The sequence below is a fragment of the Maniola hyperantus genome, chromosome Z (genome assembly GCF_902806685.2).
Source record: "Maniola hyperantus chromosome Z, iAphHyp1.2, whole genome shotgun sequence".
Taxonomy (NCBI): domain Eukaryota; kingdom Metazoa; phylum Arthropoda; class Insecta; order Lepidoptera; family Nymphalidae; genus Maniola; species Maniola hyperantus.
The window spans coordinates 9,759,383-9,772,861 of record NC_048564.1 but is presented as its reverse complement, the minus strand read 5'-3'; the positions used below and the strand labels follow the sequence as shown (position 1 = coordinate 9,772,861).

The 13,479-nt window shown below is 36.1% G+C and overlaps 2 protein-coding genes across 2 annotated transcripts in view; both read right to left on the bottom strand.

Moving 5' to 3' along the window:
- The window catches only part of TrpA1 (Transient receptor potential cation channel A1), a 35,563-nt gene extending 30,071 nt beyond the window's left edge, over window positions 1-5,492 (bottom strand). The window contains exon 1 of the mRNA XM_069508522.1: window positions 5,381-5,492. Coding sequence (XP_069364623.1) covers window positions 5,381-5,416 — 36 coding nt within the window. The 5' untranslated portion in view covers window positions 5,417-5,492. The remainder of the gene's footprint in view (window positions 1-5,380) is intronic.
- Window positions 5,493-11,122: 5,630 nt separating this feature from the next.
- On the bottom strand, window positions 11,123-12,810 carry LOC117995613 (carcinine transporter-like). The gene has a single exon (XM_034983604.2). The coding sequence runs from the start codon at window positions 12,676-12,678 to the stop codon at window positions 11,140-11,142; it is 1,539 nt and encodes a 512-aa protein (XP_034839495.2). The 5' UTR covers window positions 12,679-12,810; the 3' UTR covers window positions 11,123-11,139.
- Window positions 12,811-13,479: the final 669 nt, after the last annotated feature.

Sequence of the window (13,479 nt, the reverse complement as noted above, 5' to 3'; positions counted from 1 at the left end):
TTATTTTCATTTAACTTTAATTCATTAACACGGTGCAAGTTACTAGTATCGATTTACCTGCTTATACCTGCCTACCCGGGGAAAAAATAACGTTTGCATATTTTAAGGACTTCATACTTTCGATTGGTATGGAATTTGTCAATTAAACAAACAGGTGAAATGATTAAAAAATATTAAAAAAAAAATATATTAATTAATCATATACTGGACTGAAATTTTTTAGGCAACCCATATGCAATATATTTATTGACATATTAAATTAAATATAAAATACGTTTCATCCATTAACCAGCTCGGTGAAGGTCGTTCTATAGCGGGATCTTAGACCATGAGAAAGATGTACGAAAACACGGATCTTGACTTTGTTACAAACTAGGTACAGTACGCGGCCGAAAGTAATGTACATCGACCATTAGAAGGAGATAGCAGATTTGTAGAGAACGGTCTCTGTCGTTGAGACTGACAAAACGTCATATAGGTATGAGTGACAGAGACAACGCTCTACAAAGCCGAAATGCCAATCTACACTTTCGGCTGCGTACTGTACTGACATAGCTATAAAATAGATTGGAATTAATAATTTATACGCATTTCAAGAAAAGTGTTTGCTATCCAATTAGGTTCCTATGTATAGTAATAATTATATTGATGTATGCACTGAAGAGTTTACTCAATAGGCGCAAAGTGTGATAATTAATTAGTCTCATACTAATATTATTTTATTTATTTCTATTTAGATACTCATTTTTTTCTCTTTGCCAGAACGGAGTACATACATACTTAATACCTAAGTGCCCACGACTGAAGCCAGAGAGACATGAGTGAATATGAAATTGATCCTATCAGGAACGAAATTCCGTTGCATTCTTAACAAAACCGCAACAGCTCGCTAACTGCACCAGAGAATTTTACGAAACATGTTTTTTAATTCACGAAATTATATTTTTCTCCTATTATCCTACTCCTGAAACACAAACTTAAATAAATAACTAAAAAAAACCTTTATTGCTGAATTTACATTTAACAACTAATTTATATCTCGCACTTTAGTTCCTTTGCGATCAGCGCATCTTCTGACGCATGGGTTTCCCATATGAGTCTGTTTTGTGCTTCTTGTCCATAGTCTACCCAGCGCTTCCTTTGTTTACCCCTTTTCCGCTTTGAGCCATCCCTAACTTCCCATTCTGTCATAGCTTTGGTCAACACAAACTTACAAAACATTAATTATTCCTTTAAAACTCCCTAGAGAACTGTCTGCAAGTTTCATGATAAGATCAATTAATATACTCATTGACTTGTAAACCTGATAGCGTTTATTCACGCATGTGTGAGCAACATCAATGAGACAAGAAATCCCTCAAGGTTTCAAATGACACTTTCTAGTAATGTACGCTACGCCACTTAAGTATGATCTACCACAGAAATGAGAATCTAAATATACAAAAGGAAAAGGTGACTGACTGACTGACTGATCTATCGACGCACAGCTCAAACTACTGGGCGGATCGAGCTGAAATTTGGCATGCAGATAGTATATAAAATAGTAGGAGTAACTAAAGTAAAACCCAGCCAGGCAAAGTATTTATTCAGTGAATTTCACTGGAGTCTCCTGGACTAAATATAATCTTTTATGTCCCTGATAAGAAAACTGTTGAAACTTATTAACGAGCGAAGCAACAAGAACGTTTTACTAACAAGCTTCTCGGCTAACAAAAGAGAATCCTAATGACCAGCATAGCCTTTACATTTAATCGTCTCCTGAAAGACAATGTGTGAACTATGAAACTGCTGACGATTGGTAAGTCATCAAGGTTAACGTTTGATGAAAAAACAAGTAGGTACATACTGTAGGTCTGTGAGTGAATACTGTATTTTTACGCGACTGCAGCGAAACCCAAAAGGAGGGTTGCGTGTTTGACAAAATCGCTACGGACTTCTGCCGACTGGCAGGGTGTATCCGACTCGCACGGACTAAAATAACCTCCCCATGTCTGCCAAGGTTAACACGGCTGACCTCCTAAATTTCTATCTCCTTTGTTTCTTCTTTTTCCCTCTCTTCTCTTCTTATCATGATAGCCCTCAGCATTTAGCTATATCGTTGCCAAAATTGCCCAGCGTTAATGTTTGAAAATAATGGTAAGTTATATTAAACGAGTATCTTTAACTTGAACCCCAATTTATGACTACGAGTCGGGGAGGATCGTAAAGTTAGTTAGTACCTCCGGAGTATGGCGACACTCTTAAATTTAAGAGACTCTCGAGGGAGACTGGGCGATATAGTTTTTAAGTAAGCAGATGATGTGATGGATAATACTAAGCAGTATGAATTCAACATGCAAGGAAAGATGGTAGGCTCAGCTGCTGAACGATTTCGTGGTTTGCAAAATGTCAATGGTTTGGAAGGAGCACTCAGCATACTGCACAAAGTCTCTAATAGAGTATAGCGGTCTAGAAAGTTGAAATAGTTCTAATCTTTATAACCCTTGCTAGGATAGGAAGAAAGAACTATTTTAATAATTATGAATTGCTATTCTTGGCACCGTTCCACGCGGGCATGATTTGTCCAGGCAACCTTTTAATTTTATTGTATCACTAGCTTATGCTCGCGACTTCGTCTGCGTGGACTACATAAATTTCAACCCCCTATTTCACCCCCTTAGAGGTTGAATTTTTAAAAATCCCTTCCCAGCGAATGCCTAAGCTACGTCATAATAGCTTTCTGCATGCCAAACAGCCCGATCCATCCAGTAGTTTGAGCTGTGCGTTGATAGATCAGTCAGTCAGTCGCCTTTTCCTTTTATGTATGAAGGAAGTATGTGAAACTCCAGGTATTTCAGCCAAGGTAGTAAATTTCATTTTTTCTATGACAGTTATGCAACATATCGAGTCACTTACAGAAGCATATCGCTTGTGTAATGTGTATATTATTTTATTTATTTTTTAAATAACTGTGTCTACCTAGAAAAGTTTGTAATTTACGCCCGCTATGTGTGATATATTTTTAATTTTACTACCTTTATCATATCACGTGAACTATAAAAGTACGATGAAGTGTAATAATGTAGAGCTATAAACTGGAATGAATAAACAACTAATATCTACTTACATTATTTTGCAGGATCCATATTATAACACTACAGTTTGCTAATATAGCAAACGGTAGATGTAGGATATCTTGCGTCACACTATGTCAGGACTCTACCACCACTTTACCTTCCATCCATAGAATTGTTACACCTTTATAACATTACAATGTAAATGATAATTGCTAAGCTTAACGACGATGGTTGAAAATTCTATTAACCAACAATTTGCATCGTTAAAGCTATTCATTAATTTACGTAAACGACAATAGCGCAATTAACGAAAGTTAGAACAATTTTCATCACGGAATAACGGTCTTTAAAATTTAATCAAATTATTCATCATCATTAGTTACCTTCTTTCAGCTGAAGCTTGGAAGGTCAGAAAACTGTTGCGATCATGTGCTATTTAAATTAATAAGAAGACATGATTATATGATGCGAACCGCTAAGGTTTGAAAGACCCTTCCGGCGATTGGGTTCGCTGCCACAGTCTAACATAAGATAAGTACGTCAAGGCAAGACACCTTATCATCGCTTACTTTAAATTGTCGTTAAGCACAAGGAAAATAAAATCTAAATTGGTGACAGCGTAACCTTGTCGAAGGTTTCAAAAATCAATACCAAAAGGACGCCGGGCCTAAGGTACCTATGGAAAATGTGGTTTCAGTAAAATGTCCTGGGATTTTCATATATTGTTATAGATTTCAGTGCTCTGAGCAAAAGTCTCTATAGGTGTTACCACTGGTTCCGAGTCCCTTTCAACATTTCAATTTTCAACTGATTTTGTACCAGATACCTAACAAATAGAGAGAGAGCCAGCCTGTGCCAGACTTCGTTATTTTATAAGGCTAAAAGTTTCGAACGACAGGGACAACGCTCTACAAATTTGCTGTCTCCTTCTAAAGGTCGATGTACATTACTTTTGGCCGCCTACTGTACCTACCTATGTATTATGTCCACTTAGTATTAAAGCAGAGTGGACTAGTTTATCAAATAAAAAATTAGAATAGAACTTAATAAAACTTTTTATTCAAATAAACATCTGAATGGGTGAATAAAATCTACTGCGTAACACAAATCTATAAGAAAACTTCAAAACTATCGTGATGTTAAAAATGCAATAACGCCAGGGTAACGTGAAAGTGGAGTGTCAGGTGCCGTCGTCGGCATGTTTACACTTGAATAGCTTGGAGTGGAAATATGTAAACTCGAATAGCATTCTTTCGGTTCAAAATATTTTATTAAATACATTATGTTTAAATTCTTGGTGTAATATCGTTTTCTGGAAATTGAAAAAAGTCCCGCAATATTTAGCCCAGTCTATTTAGCTTAAAAATATATAGGGGTAAGATTACAATAATTCACATAGAGCCAAAGTACCAATGTTCGGAACATCCCCATCGATCCAACATTTGTAAAAAATATAGTATAAAATAATATGATGTAAAATAATATAATATATAATAAATAAAAATGTAATAATTTAATATAATATATAATAAGTTCGGATATATGGGCTATTTACATTTTTCAAACCAAACCAAAAAATTGGTCAAACCAAATTGTAGATCATGCAATTATCTATAAAAGTTGTTTTTTCTAATAAGATTCACCGTTTCTGATTGTTTCAGTGCAGGGGGCTTAAAAAGAATCACCAACTGCAGAGTTGGTACAGTAGCTACGGATAAGTTTAGAAAGGTTTCTAACATTTTGAGTCGATGGTTCAATGGAATTAACGGTAAAAAAATTATAAAAAACTCAATCACCTGCTGTAAACTGTTTGATAACATCTAAGACCACCTAATTACTCAATAAAATATATAATTTACATAAATCATATTCTAAAACCCTTTTTTAAGGCGCTAGTATACCAATCTTACCTACCTCTAGGTACTTATTTTATGTTAGTAATTATTTACTTGTTTTATAATGCTTCCTCTTTACTCTGCATCTGAGAGCTTAATGTAAAATAGAGAAGCAGGAACTGGTTCAATGACTTATTCACATGACACAACTGAACCACATGCATCATGCGGAGTTCGCCGCATTCTTAAGTACCAAGTTTTTATGGTTTGGATTTTAAGATAATATGGGTTTAACTAAAGTATTGTACAAAACTCTACATAATTAGGTTTTGAAAAACTCGTGTGATACTATAAAATACTCGCCTGCGGCTCGTTTTTTAAACTCTCACTCATGTTTAATACCACTCATTATGCAACCGTTTCATAAATTAATGTTATGAAACAAGACACTATGGTACTTTTAAGTATTCTATAGTTATGCCTACTTACCATGAGTCCCGTCTTTCTGGGCATAGCGTTGTACATCTGAGAGACGACCTGCACCGGGGGCGCGTCCCCGTCAGCTGTTGCCACTATGGCAGGGCCGTTACTCCGAGTCACACTGTTTACTCGCTCCCTCTTCGCTCGAAAGGGCCACATGCTCGAACTAAGTCTGCACCTGCATTCGAAATAAACAATTTCAAAGATGGGCAATAGTTTTTTTTATAAAAAGAATATTAGTCATGTTGTTTACAAATCCAACAATTGACAATCCTCGACAGGTTGAGATGGCAATCGGAGTATGAGTACGGGGGAACGCCCCGCACACCCACACAGCCCACACTGGGTTAGCGCGGGGGCTGTCCGAATGTACGGGGAGTTCCCTCCCCGATTACCAACTCGACCTGTCGGGTACTATACCTCATCGATCACGGAATGCTATACCTACTATGATAAATTGTTTGACTTTGACTTTGACTCTGTTCCTCTTATAAAACTTATGCTAGGAGTGTGTACGACAGTAGTGCAATGGGTTTGAAGTTTGAACCGCCGACTTTTCAAATTTCAGTTCGCTCCGTAACTTAAGCATACCACTGCCGTTGAGTTATTGAATAAAGGTTGAATAAAGGTAAAGGTCATTTTAATGAACCACTTCTGTCACATAATTAGTAAACTAAAATTCAACTTATAAATTACTAGCTGATGCCCGCGACTTCGCGTGGATTAAGGTTTTTAAAAATACCGTGGGAACTCTTTGATTTTCTGAGATAAAAAGTAGCCTATATGTCACTCTCCAGGTCTTTAACTGTACAATCCATTGCTCTGTTGCGACGTGATTGAAGGACATACCAACAAACCATTAAACCAACAAACAAACACACTTTCGCATTCATAAATATTGGCAATGACTAAGTGATGCTTGATGCTTCCGAGTCGCGACTTTATCCGCGCGGATTTATGTTTTTAAAATTGATTTTAAAAACTCTTTGATTTTCCGGGATTTTTTTATTACGAGAAATTGTAATCAGAATAATAATAAATACATTATTCCTATAACCTGTAACTAATATCCGCGAACCAAAGAGACATTAAATTGGAATCAATTTACATCATCTAATTTGGATGCAGAGGGAAAATACGTAAGGATTCTGTATTATACGGATTCTCTAGGTTAAATTGGGACGAACGTTGGGCTTTATTTACTATCAACTTTAATGATACAATGGGGCCGATTCTCTTGTACACAATCTCTAAACTAAACTAAAATGACACGTCTAAATCTATTGCTATCCCTGTCATAATGTTGCTTGCGGAAAAGGATAGCACTATATTTAGACCTGTTAATTTAGTTTAGTTTAGAGATTGTGTACAAGAGAATCAGCCCCATTACTTGTTTAATGATTTCCTTTTCAGTAACAGCTTTATCGAAGAGTTGGTTTTACTTTTTGTATATTATTTTAAATATTTTTACTATAAAATAATCAGAATCATCATCATCATGATTAACCCATCGGCGGCCCACTACTGAGAGTTGCGCAGTGCATGTTAAGTAGGTAATTTGTGGTGCTCACTGCTCGACACTCGCACATAGCCAGCGAGGTACATAGGTCATACTATCCTACTCGTCTGGACTCATTTTATACATCGAAACACGTTATTCAAAATGAAGTGGCGTTCAAAGTTTGCAAAAGGTGTGGCTCCATTACCTGATGAATGATATGCTGTTGATAGGATCGCTATCAAATTACATGAAATGGTTACCAGCCTTCACTTTCACTCCATTGTAGATAATTTCTTCATTTGTCCAAAGTGTTTAAGCCTTGTCACGAGAAGAGGGGTTGTTCTTAGGGTTCAGTAACCGAATGGCAAAAACGGAACCCTTATAGGTTCGTCATGTCTATCTGTCTGTCTGTGTGTATGTCACAGCCACTTTTTTCCGAAACTATAAGAGCTATACTGTTGAAACTTGGTAAGTAGATGTATTCTGTGAACCGCATAAAGATTTTTACACAAAAATAGAAAAAAAAAACTATAAATTTTAGGGATTCCCCATACTTAGAACTGAAACTCAAAATTTTTTTTTCATCAAACCCATACGTGTAGGGTGTATCTATGGATAGGTCTTCAAAAATGATATTGAGGTTTCTAATATCATTTTTTTCTAAACTGAATAGTTTGCGGGAGAGACACTTCCAAAGTGGTAAAATGTGTGTGTCCCCCTGTAACTTCTAAAATAAGAGAGTGATAAAACTAAAAATAATATACGATGTACATTACCATGCAAACTTCCACCGAAAATTGGTTTGAACAAGATCTAATTGCAAAATGTCGATAAAATACGATTGTACTACGGAACCCTCAGAACGCGAGTCTGATTCGCACTCGGCCGGTTTTTTTTTTTACTACCTACTATACTTATACTTACAGTGCAAAGGTTTATGATACAAAAGGAATAAAAACGAGCACTGTCGTAGGACGCAGATCCTTCACAGACCAAAAATGTTGAAAAATAACCAGCAAGCGCAGTGTGGGACGACTTCCAACCCGCTGGACTGACGACCTTAAGAAGATAGCGGGAAGTGGGTGGATGAGGAAGGCGGAGGATCGTGTGTGGTAGCGTGCTCTTGGGAAGGCCTATGTCCAGTGGACGCAAACAGGCTGATTGATTGATTGATCTTGTTGTATGTAGGTATATCTATACTAATATCATAAATAGGGAAGTTTATTTGTTTGTAATCAATAAACTATGAAATTAGTGAATAACTCTTTCACCTTTAGACAGCTTCTTTATCCAGAAATAACAGCAATATAATATTAAGCACATAGTACATCAAATTCAACCCCAGCGAAGCCGGGTAGATCAGCTAGTATTGTATAATTTCGAGCAACGTAATAAAATATACTTACTTTGTGTTTCAACACAAAATAAGACCCCGGGAAAAAGATTATTACGAATAGCTTGGTAAAATTGGAGTTAAATCCCAGTTACAAGAATATAAAATAAAAAACAAATGACTTTAATTACGCATCTACGAGTACAGGTGTAGGAATAATTAATGTGCTAAATAGCAACCATGCTTTTCAGGTTGGTCAATAGTTAATGTAAATATCAGTTAAATACCTTATACCCTATACCTAATACATAAACAGACGCCAGTAATTTAAACGCCTTGTTTAGGGTTTTAAGCACTTCCTATTAATTTATAGCATGAAACGGATTCAGACAGAAACATTGGGTGAGTTACATTTCATAAATATTTATGTTTTAAGTCTATTTTAGCTGAATCTATCAATGAATAACTGACTAAATTATTTCAAAAAATAATCAAGTTCAATAAGATAATTAAGTATTTATTTATAAATATATAAATAAGCAAATAATGAAAATAACCTCAAGGTGTGTATTTAAAAGGATATGAAAGAAAACTGTTCGCACGCAGTATGCATATTGATATTCTCCTCTCTCCATTTCAGAAGTACGTTCAAATTACGAGCACATACTTCTACATGACATGTGGTTTATTTGAGTACGTGAGATGGAGGGGAAAGCTAATAATGTCAGACTTTTGAAGAAGACATAATCCTTTCATTTCTTTTTTTTATTACAGGACTTGCGCTCGACGACAATATTGCCTTAAGGAAAACAATGATGAGATCTAAGTTATAATGCGCTAGCCTATAAGTTATACGTGGCAGGAAACAGGGCCGCCGGCAGGGCGTTCCAAACCTTAGCAGTTCGTATCAAAAACGTTGAGCAAAAACGTTTCTGATACGAACGTGCGGGTAGAATGGATGTCGACCACATTAGAAAACACATTCTAAGGACGTTTGTGCACTCATCAGTGATTTTATGGATCCGTAAAAAATACGAATCGAATGTACGTATTTGTATGACGGCCACTTCGAAGAATCACGGATACGAACTGAATACGGGTGAGTGCACAAACGCCCTTAGTCGGAATATGGTTTTTCAAATACGATCATACCTGGTATTCTGGCTAGTGGTTGAGAACAGTAAGTGAGGAATTTAGGAGGAGGTTTAGGAACCAAATAAATCAACCCGCCTCCACCGCCTCTTAGATACTAATGAGTAATGAACAACCCGTTTGAAATCCAGACGTCACTGAGGTTGCATTGGTGCTAAAGCACCACTGAGTCGGTGCCTTTTTGTTTGTTCAATAGCCCTGTCCATACGAAGTTATATAATTCAATGCCCTCACTCGCCAAACATAATAATTGAAATGTAATTCAAAAGTATTCGAACAGAAAATTTGATTCAAGATTGAGTTTCAAACTGATTCAAGAATATAAAGAAGCGTACATTTATGTACTTACATTTTATTGAAACTGTGGTAGCCTAGTGGTTAGGACGTCCGCCTTCCAATCGGAGGGCAGGGGTTCGATCCCGGGCACGCACCTCTAACTTTTCGGAGTTATGTGCGTTTTTAAGTAATTAAAATATCACTTGCTTTAACGGTGAAGGAAAACATGGTTAGGAAACCTGCATGCCTGAGAGTTCTCCATAATGTTCTCAGAGGTGTGTGAAGTCTGCCAATCCGCACTTGGCCAGCGTGGTAGACTATGGCCAAAAACCCTTCTCACTCTGAGAGGAGACCTGTGCTCTGTAGTGAGCCGGTGATGGGTTGATCATGATGATGATGATTTTATTGAAATAGTTTAGTTGAGGAGTTGAAGTCTCTTGTAGGTATGTAATATGATAAATACTAAAATGCGATCCTCGTCGCGTGTACAGTGACTCAGTCACATGCTATCAAATGACCTCTAAACACCTATGGACAAGAAGGGCTCGTTGTTGAGTTTTTGGTCGTTTTGTTTTTCAGAAAAAATACGTATTTTTTTCATAAAAAATTAATTTTTGAAAAAAATGAGGCATATTGCCAACTTTTTATTAAGTTTCTAAGTGGTAGACATCTTAATTAATAACTGTAAGTACTAAAATTAAAATAATCCTTATAAGTTCTTCCGTTAGGGCTCCGAAACTGGACGAGTTTCATAAAGTAGGTACCTATCAATGATTCACTTTGCCAAAAATACTATTTTTCTACATATTCTCAGCAATCTAATAACGTACAAAAAGTCTATAGTAAGTTGAAAATCAGCCGAATCAGAAACGCAAAAATATGAAACAACTAGATATTACCCGCGACTTTGTCCGCTTGAATTTAGTTTTTTTTTAATCTCTTTGATTTTTCGGGTTAAAAAGTCTAAGCACAAAGTCCTTCCCCGGAATGCAAGCTATCTCTGTACCAAATTTCGTCAAAATCGGTTGAACGGGTGGGTCGTGAAAAGCTAGCAGACAGACAGACACACAAGATATTTGTATAAATGAAATAAATTTCGCTCAAGCAATATTATACTATGAAACTATAAAAGATATAAAAAAGTTGATACTAGACATAGGTCTCGGACTAAAGCTATAAAAGTGTAATCGATTGTTATAAATAAATAAACACTATCATAAGTTTATTTTCATAATACAAAAAAATCATGCAATATTATTACCAACTATTGATATTTATATATCTATAATCACGGCCAAGTAATTGTGCTTTCATAGCCAAAAGAGCTGCAAAGTCACAATTTCACCGGCAGCGTGCAAGTACCCAGTAGGTATTAAAGTGTACTGACAACGGGAATGTATGATAATATTTTCTTACCCACGTAATTTAGGATAAATTTACGGTAAATTCAAATATATCCAGCGTAAACTATGCAATAACAAGAATATCTGGAATGATGCAATTACTTCAATATTCATTCATTTCAAAAGACAAATTTTCATTTCCCATATGGGTTATCTTTTTACTTCGTAGGAATGGTATGTCAAATACCTTTTGATTACTAATTAATTCTTCTGCTTCATCAAAGGTCTGAGGCATGTCTTTTCCAGCCGTTTCTGGCAGTGTTAGTGCTAGTAACATTCCTATCAGAGTAATGCCTCCCAAAATAACAAGAGGAAGCCAAGGAATGAAGTTGGCGAGGTACACAATATATGATGATAAAATAGTACCAATGTAACTGAATATATGAACGATGGATGAACCAGAACCTCTCACAGGTGTAGGAAGCATTTCAGCAGCCCATTGCATGCCAGCATTAACACACATATTTATAGAAAATCTTGATACAACTGCACAAATAACAGACGGCAAACCATTGCTGACAAATACTGTTGTTATACTAAATATCAAACATACCATAAAAGCAAGTACGGACATTCCTTTTCTACCTGTTAAATCGATTAAAAAGGAAACTATAATTAAAGAAGGTAATTCAGTTAAAGATACAAAGGTAAAGGATAAAAAGAAATTGAATTCTAGGCCCCCAATACTTCTAACTAAAGCATCAAAGATCGTTAAGCAGCACATAAATTCTAAACAAATACATATGAACATTTTCCTTAACTTAGGTCTTTTGAAAAGAATTAAAATGCTAGCACTTTCTTCTCTCTTTTTGTTCAAAGTAGATGTTTTAAATTGTTCTATCAATTTTGATGGTATCACTTTTTTATTGACCTTTCCAATGGTAAGAACTTTTTTCACAGCATCATCGATGCGACTTTTAGATAGAAGCCACCTAGGGCTCTCTGGCATAACAAAAGGCGCTAATAGAGTTATTGCCATTGGAACACTTGTCACTATACTAAGTGTCTTCCAGTGTCCACATGCAAGTGCTATCCATGGCAATGCTACAGCACCTAATGTAAAAAACAGTGCTAAAGGCAAATTTGACATAATAGAGCGGTACTTTGGCGCAACATATTCTAACACTAAAAGATAAGTCATCATCATACAATTATCATACGACATTCCCATTACAAATCGGCACAACGAAAATTGCAGAAGATTTCGGGAAAATATACTAACGATTCCAGCCACACATCCAATCATATTGCTTACTGTGGCAGCTGGTAACCTGCCAAACCTATCAGCAACCCAACCAATGAAAAATCCTCCTACTATAGATCCAACGAAGTAAATAGACTGGGCCGTTGCTTGATTGCTATTTTTATCACATACCCATCCCAAGTCACTTGAAATAGTAGGATATGGTATTTCAGTTTTATTAAATTCCCATCCATACGGACATGGCTGAGTACTCCAGGTCTCATTAGGCTTTTGGCCTGTTTGTAGCACTTCAAGCCAGTTGGCAATATAAACTTTACATTGCGAATATCCAAATCGTGTTTCAGGGTCCAACGGGATTGCAAGCGTTCTTCGTTCGATGGCAGTTAAATTCTCTAGCTCGGGGATCCAACACCAGTGGTTTGGTGACACTTCTGTCATAAAAAGTTGAGTGTAATATGAGAACACGCCAAAGATATAAAAAGGAAATGTTGAACAAAATAAAATTATTTGGTACGGGCCAAACTCCCCCGCGGCTGATAGTAACTCATCATAATCAACATCTTTATTGGAATTGGCTTCGTCCTTATTATTTTCTGTGTTTCTAGTTTTATATTCACTGTTCTTGCCATTTTTTTCAGTCATTTTTTTTCCTTGCATTTATCACATTTAACAACTTTAATTAACAAAATTAGAAATACTGGTGAGTGTTATGACTAACGACTAACGAGTGCCATCGGCGCTGACTAGAAGTCAAGAACTACTACACTGAATAGCTATAAAATACTTAACAGCTTAAAATTCTTATGATATATTTTAGCATCAGCGTAAAAGATAAGATTTAATTATATTTTCATAGGCAAATAAGATTGCTTGTTACATGCTTGTTACTAATTACATGCTTGTTACTAATATATTATGATATTTCATAATGTAGTTCTGTTCTAATTTTGTTAATACATAAAGGCCGCACTCAGAGTCGCTAATCGTTACTTAAGATTGAGTTAAAACGAGACAGATTTATTTATGTGAGAGATATAGCTCCGTCTCGTTTTAACTAAACTTAAGTAATGATTAAGCGACTCTGAGTACGGCTGTAAGAGCCAGAGCGTAGAATGAAACTCCTTAATGAGTAACAGCAAAGATCCAAACGCATTTGGACGCAACGCGACGCGACGGGTCTGTATACTACTCTTGTACTTTGTTTCAAATGGATTCCAAATGATTGCATTATTCTCAGAG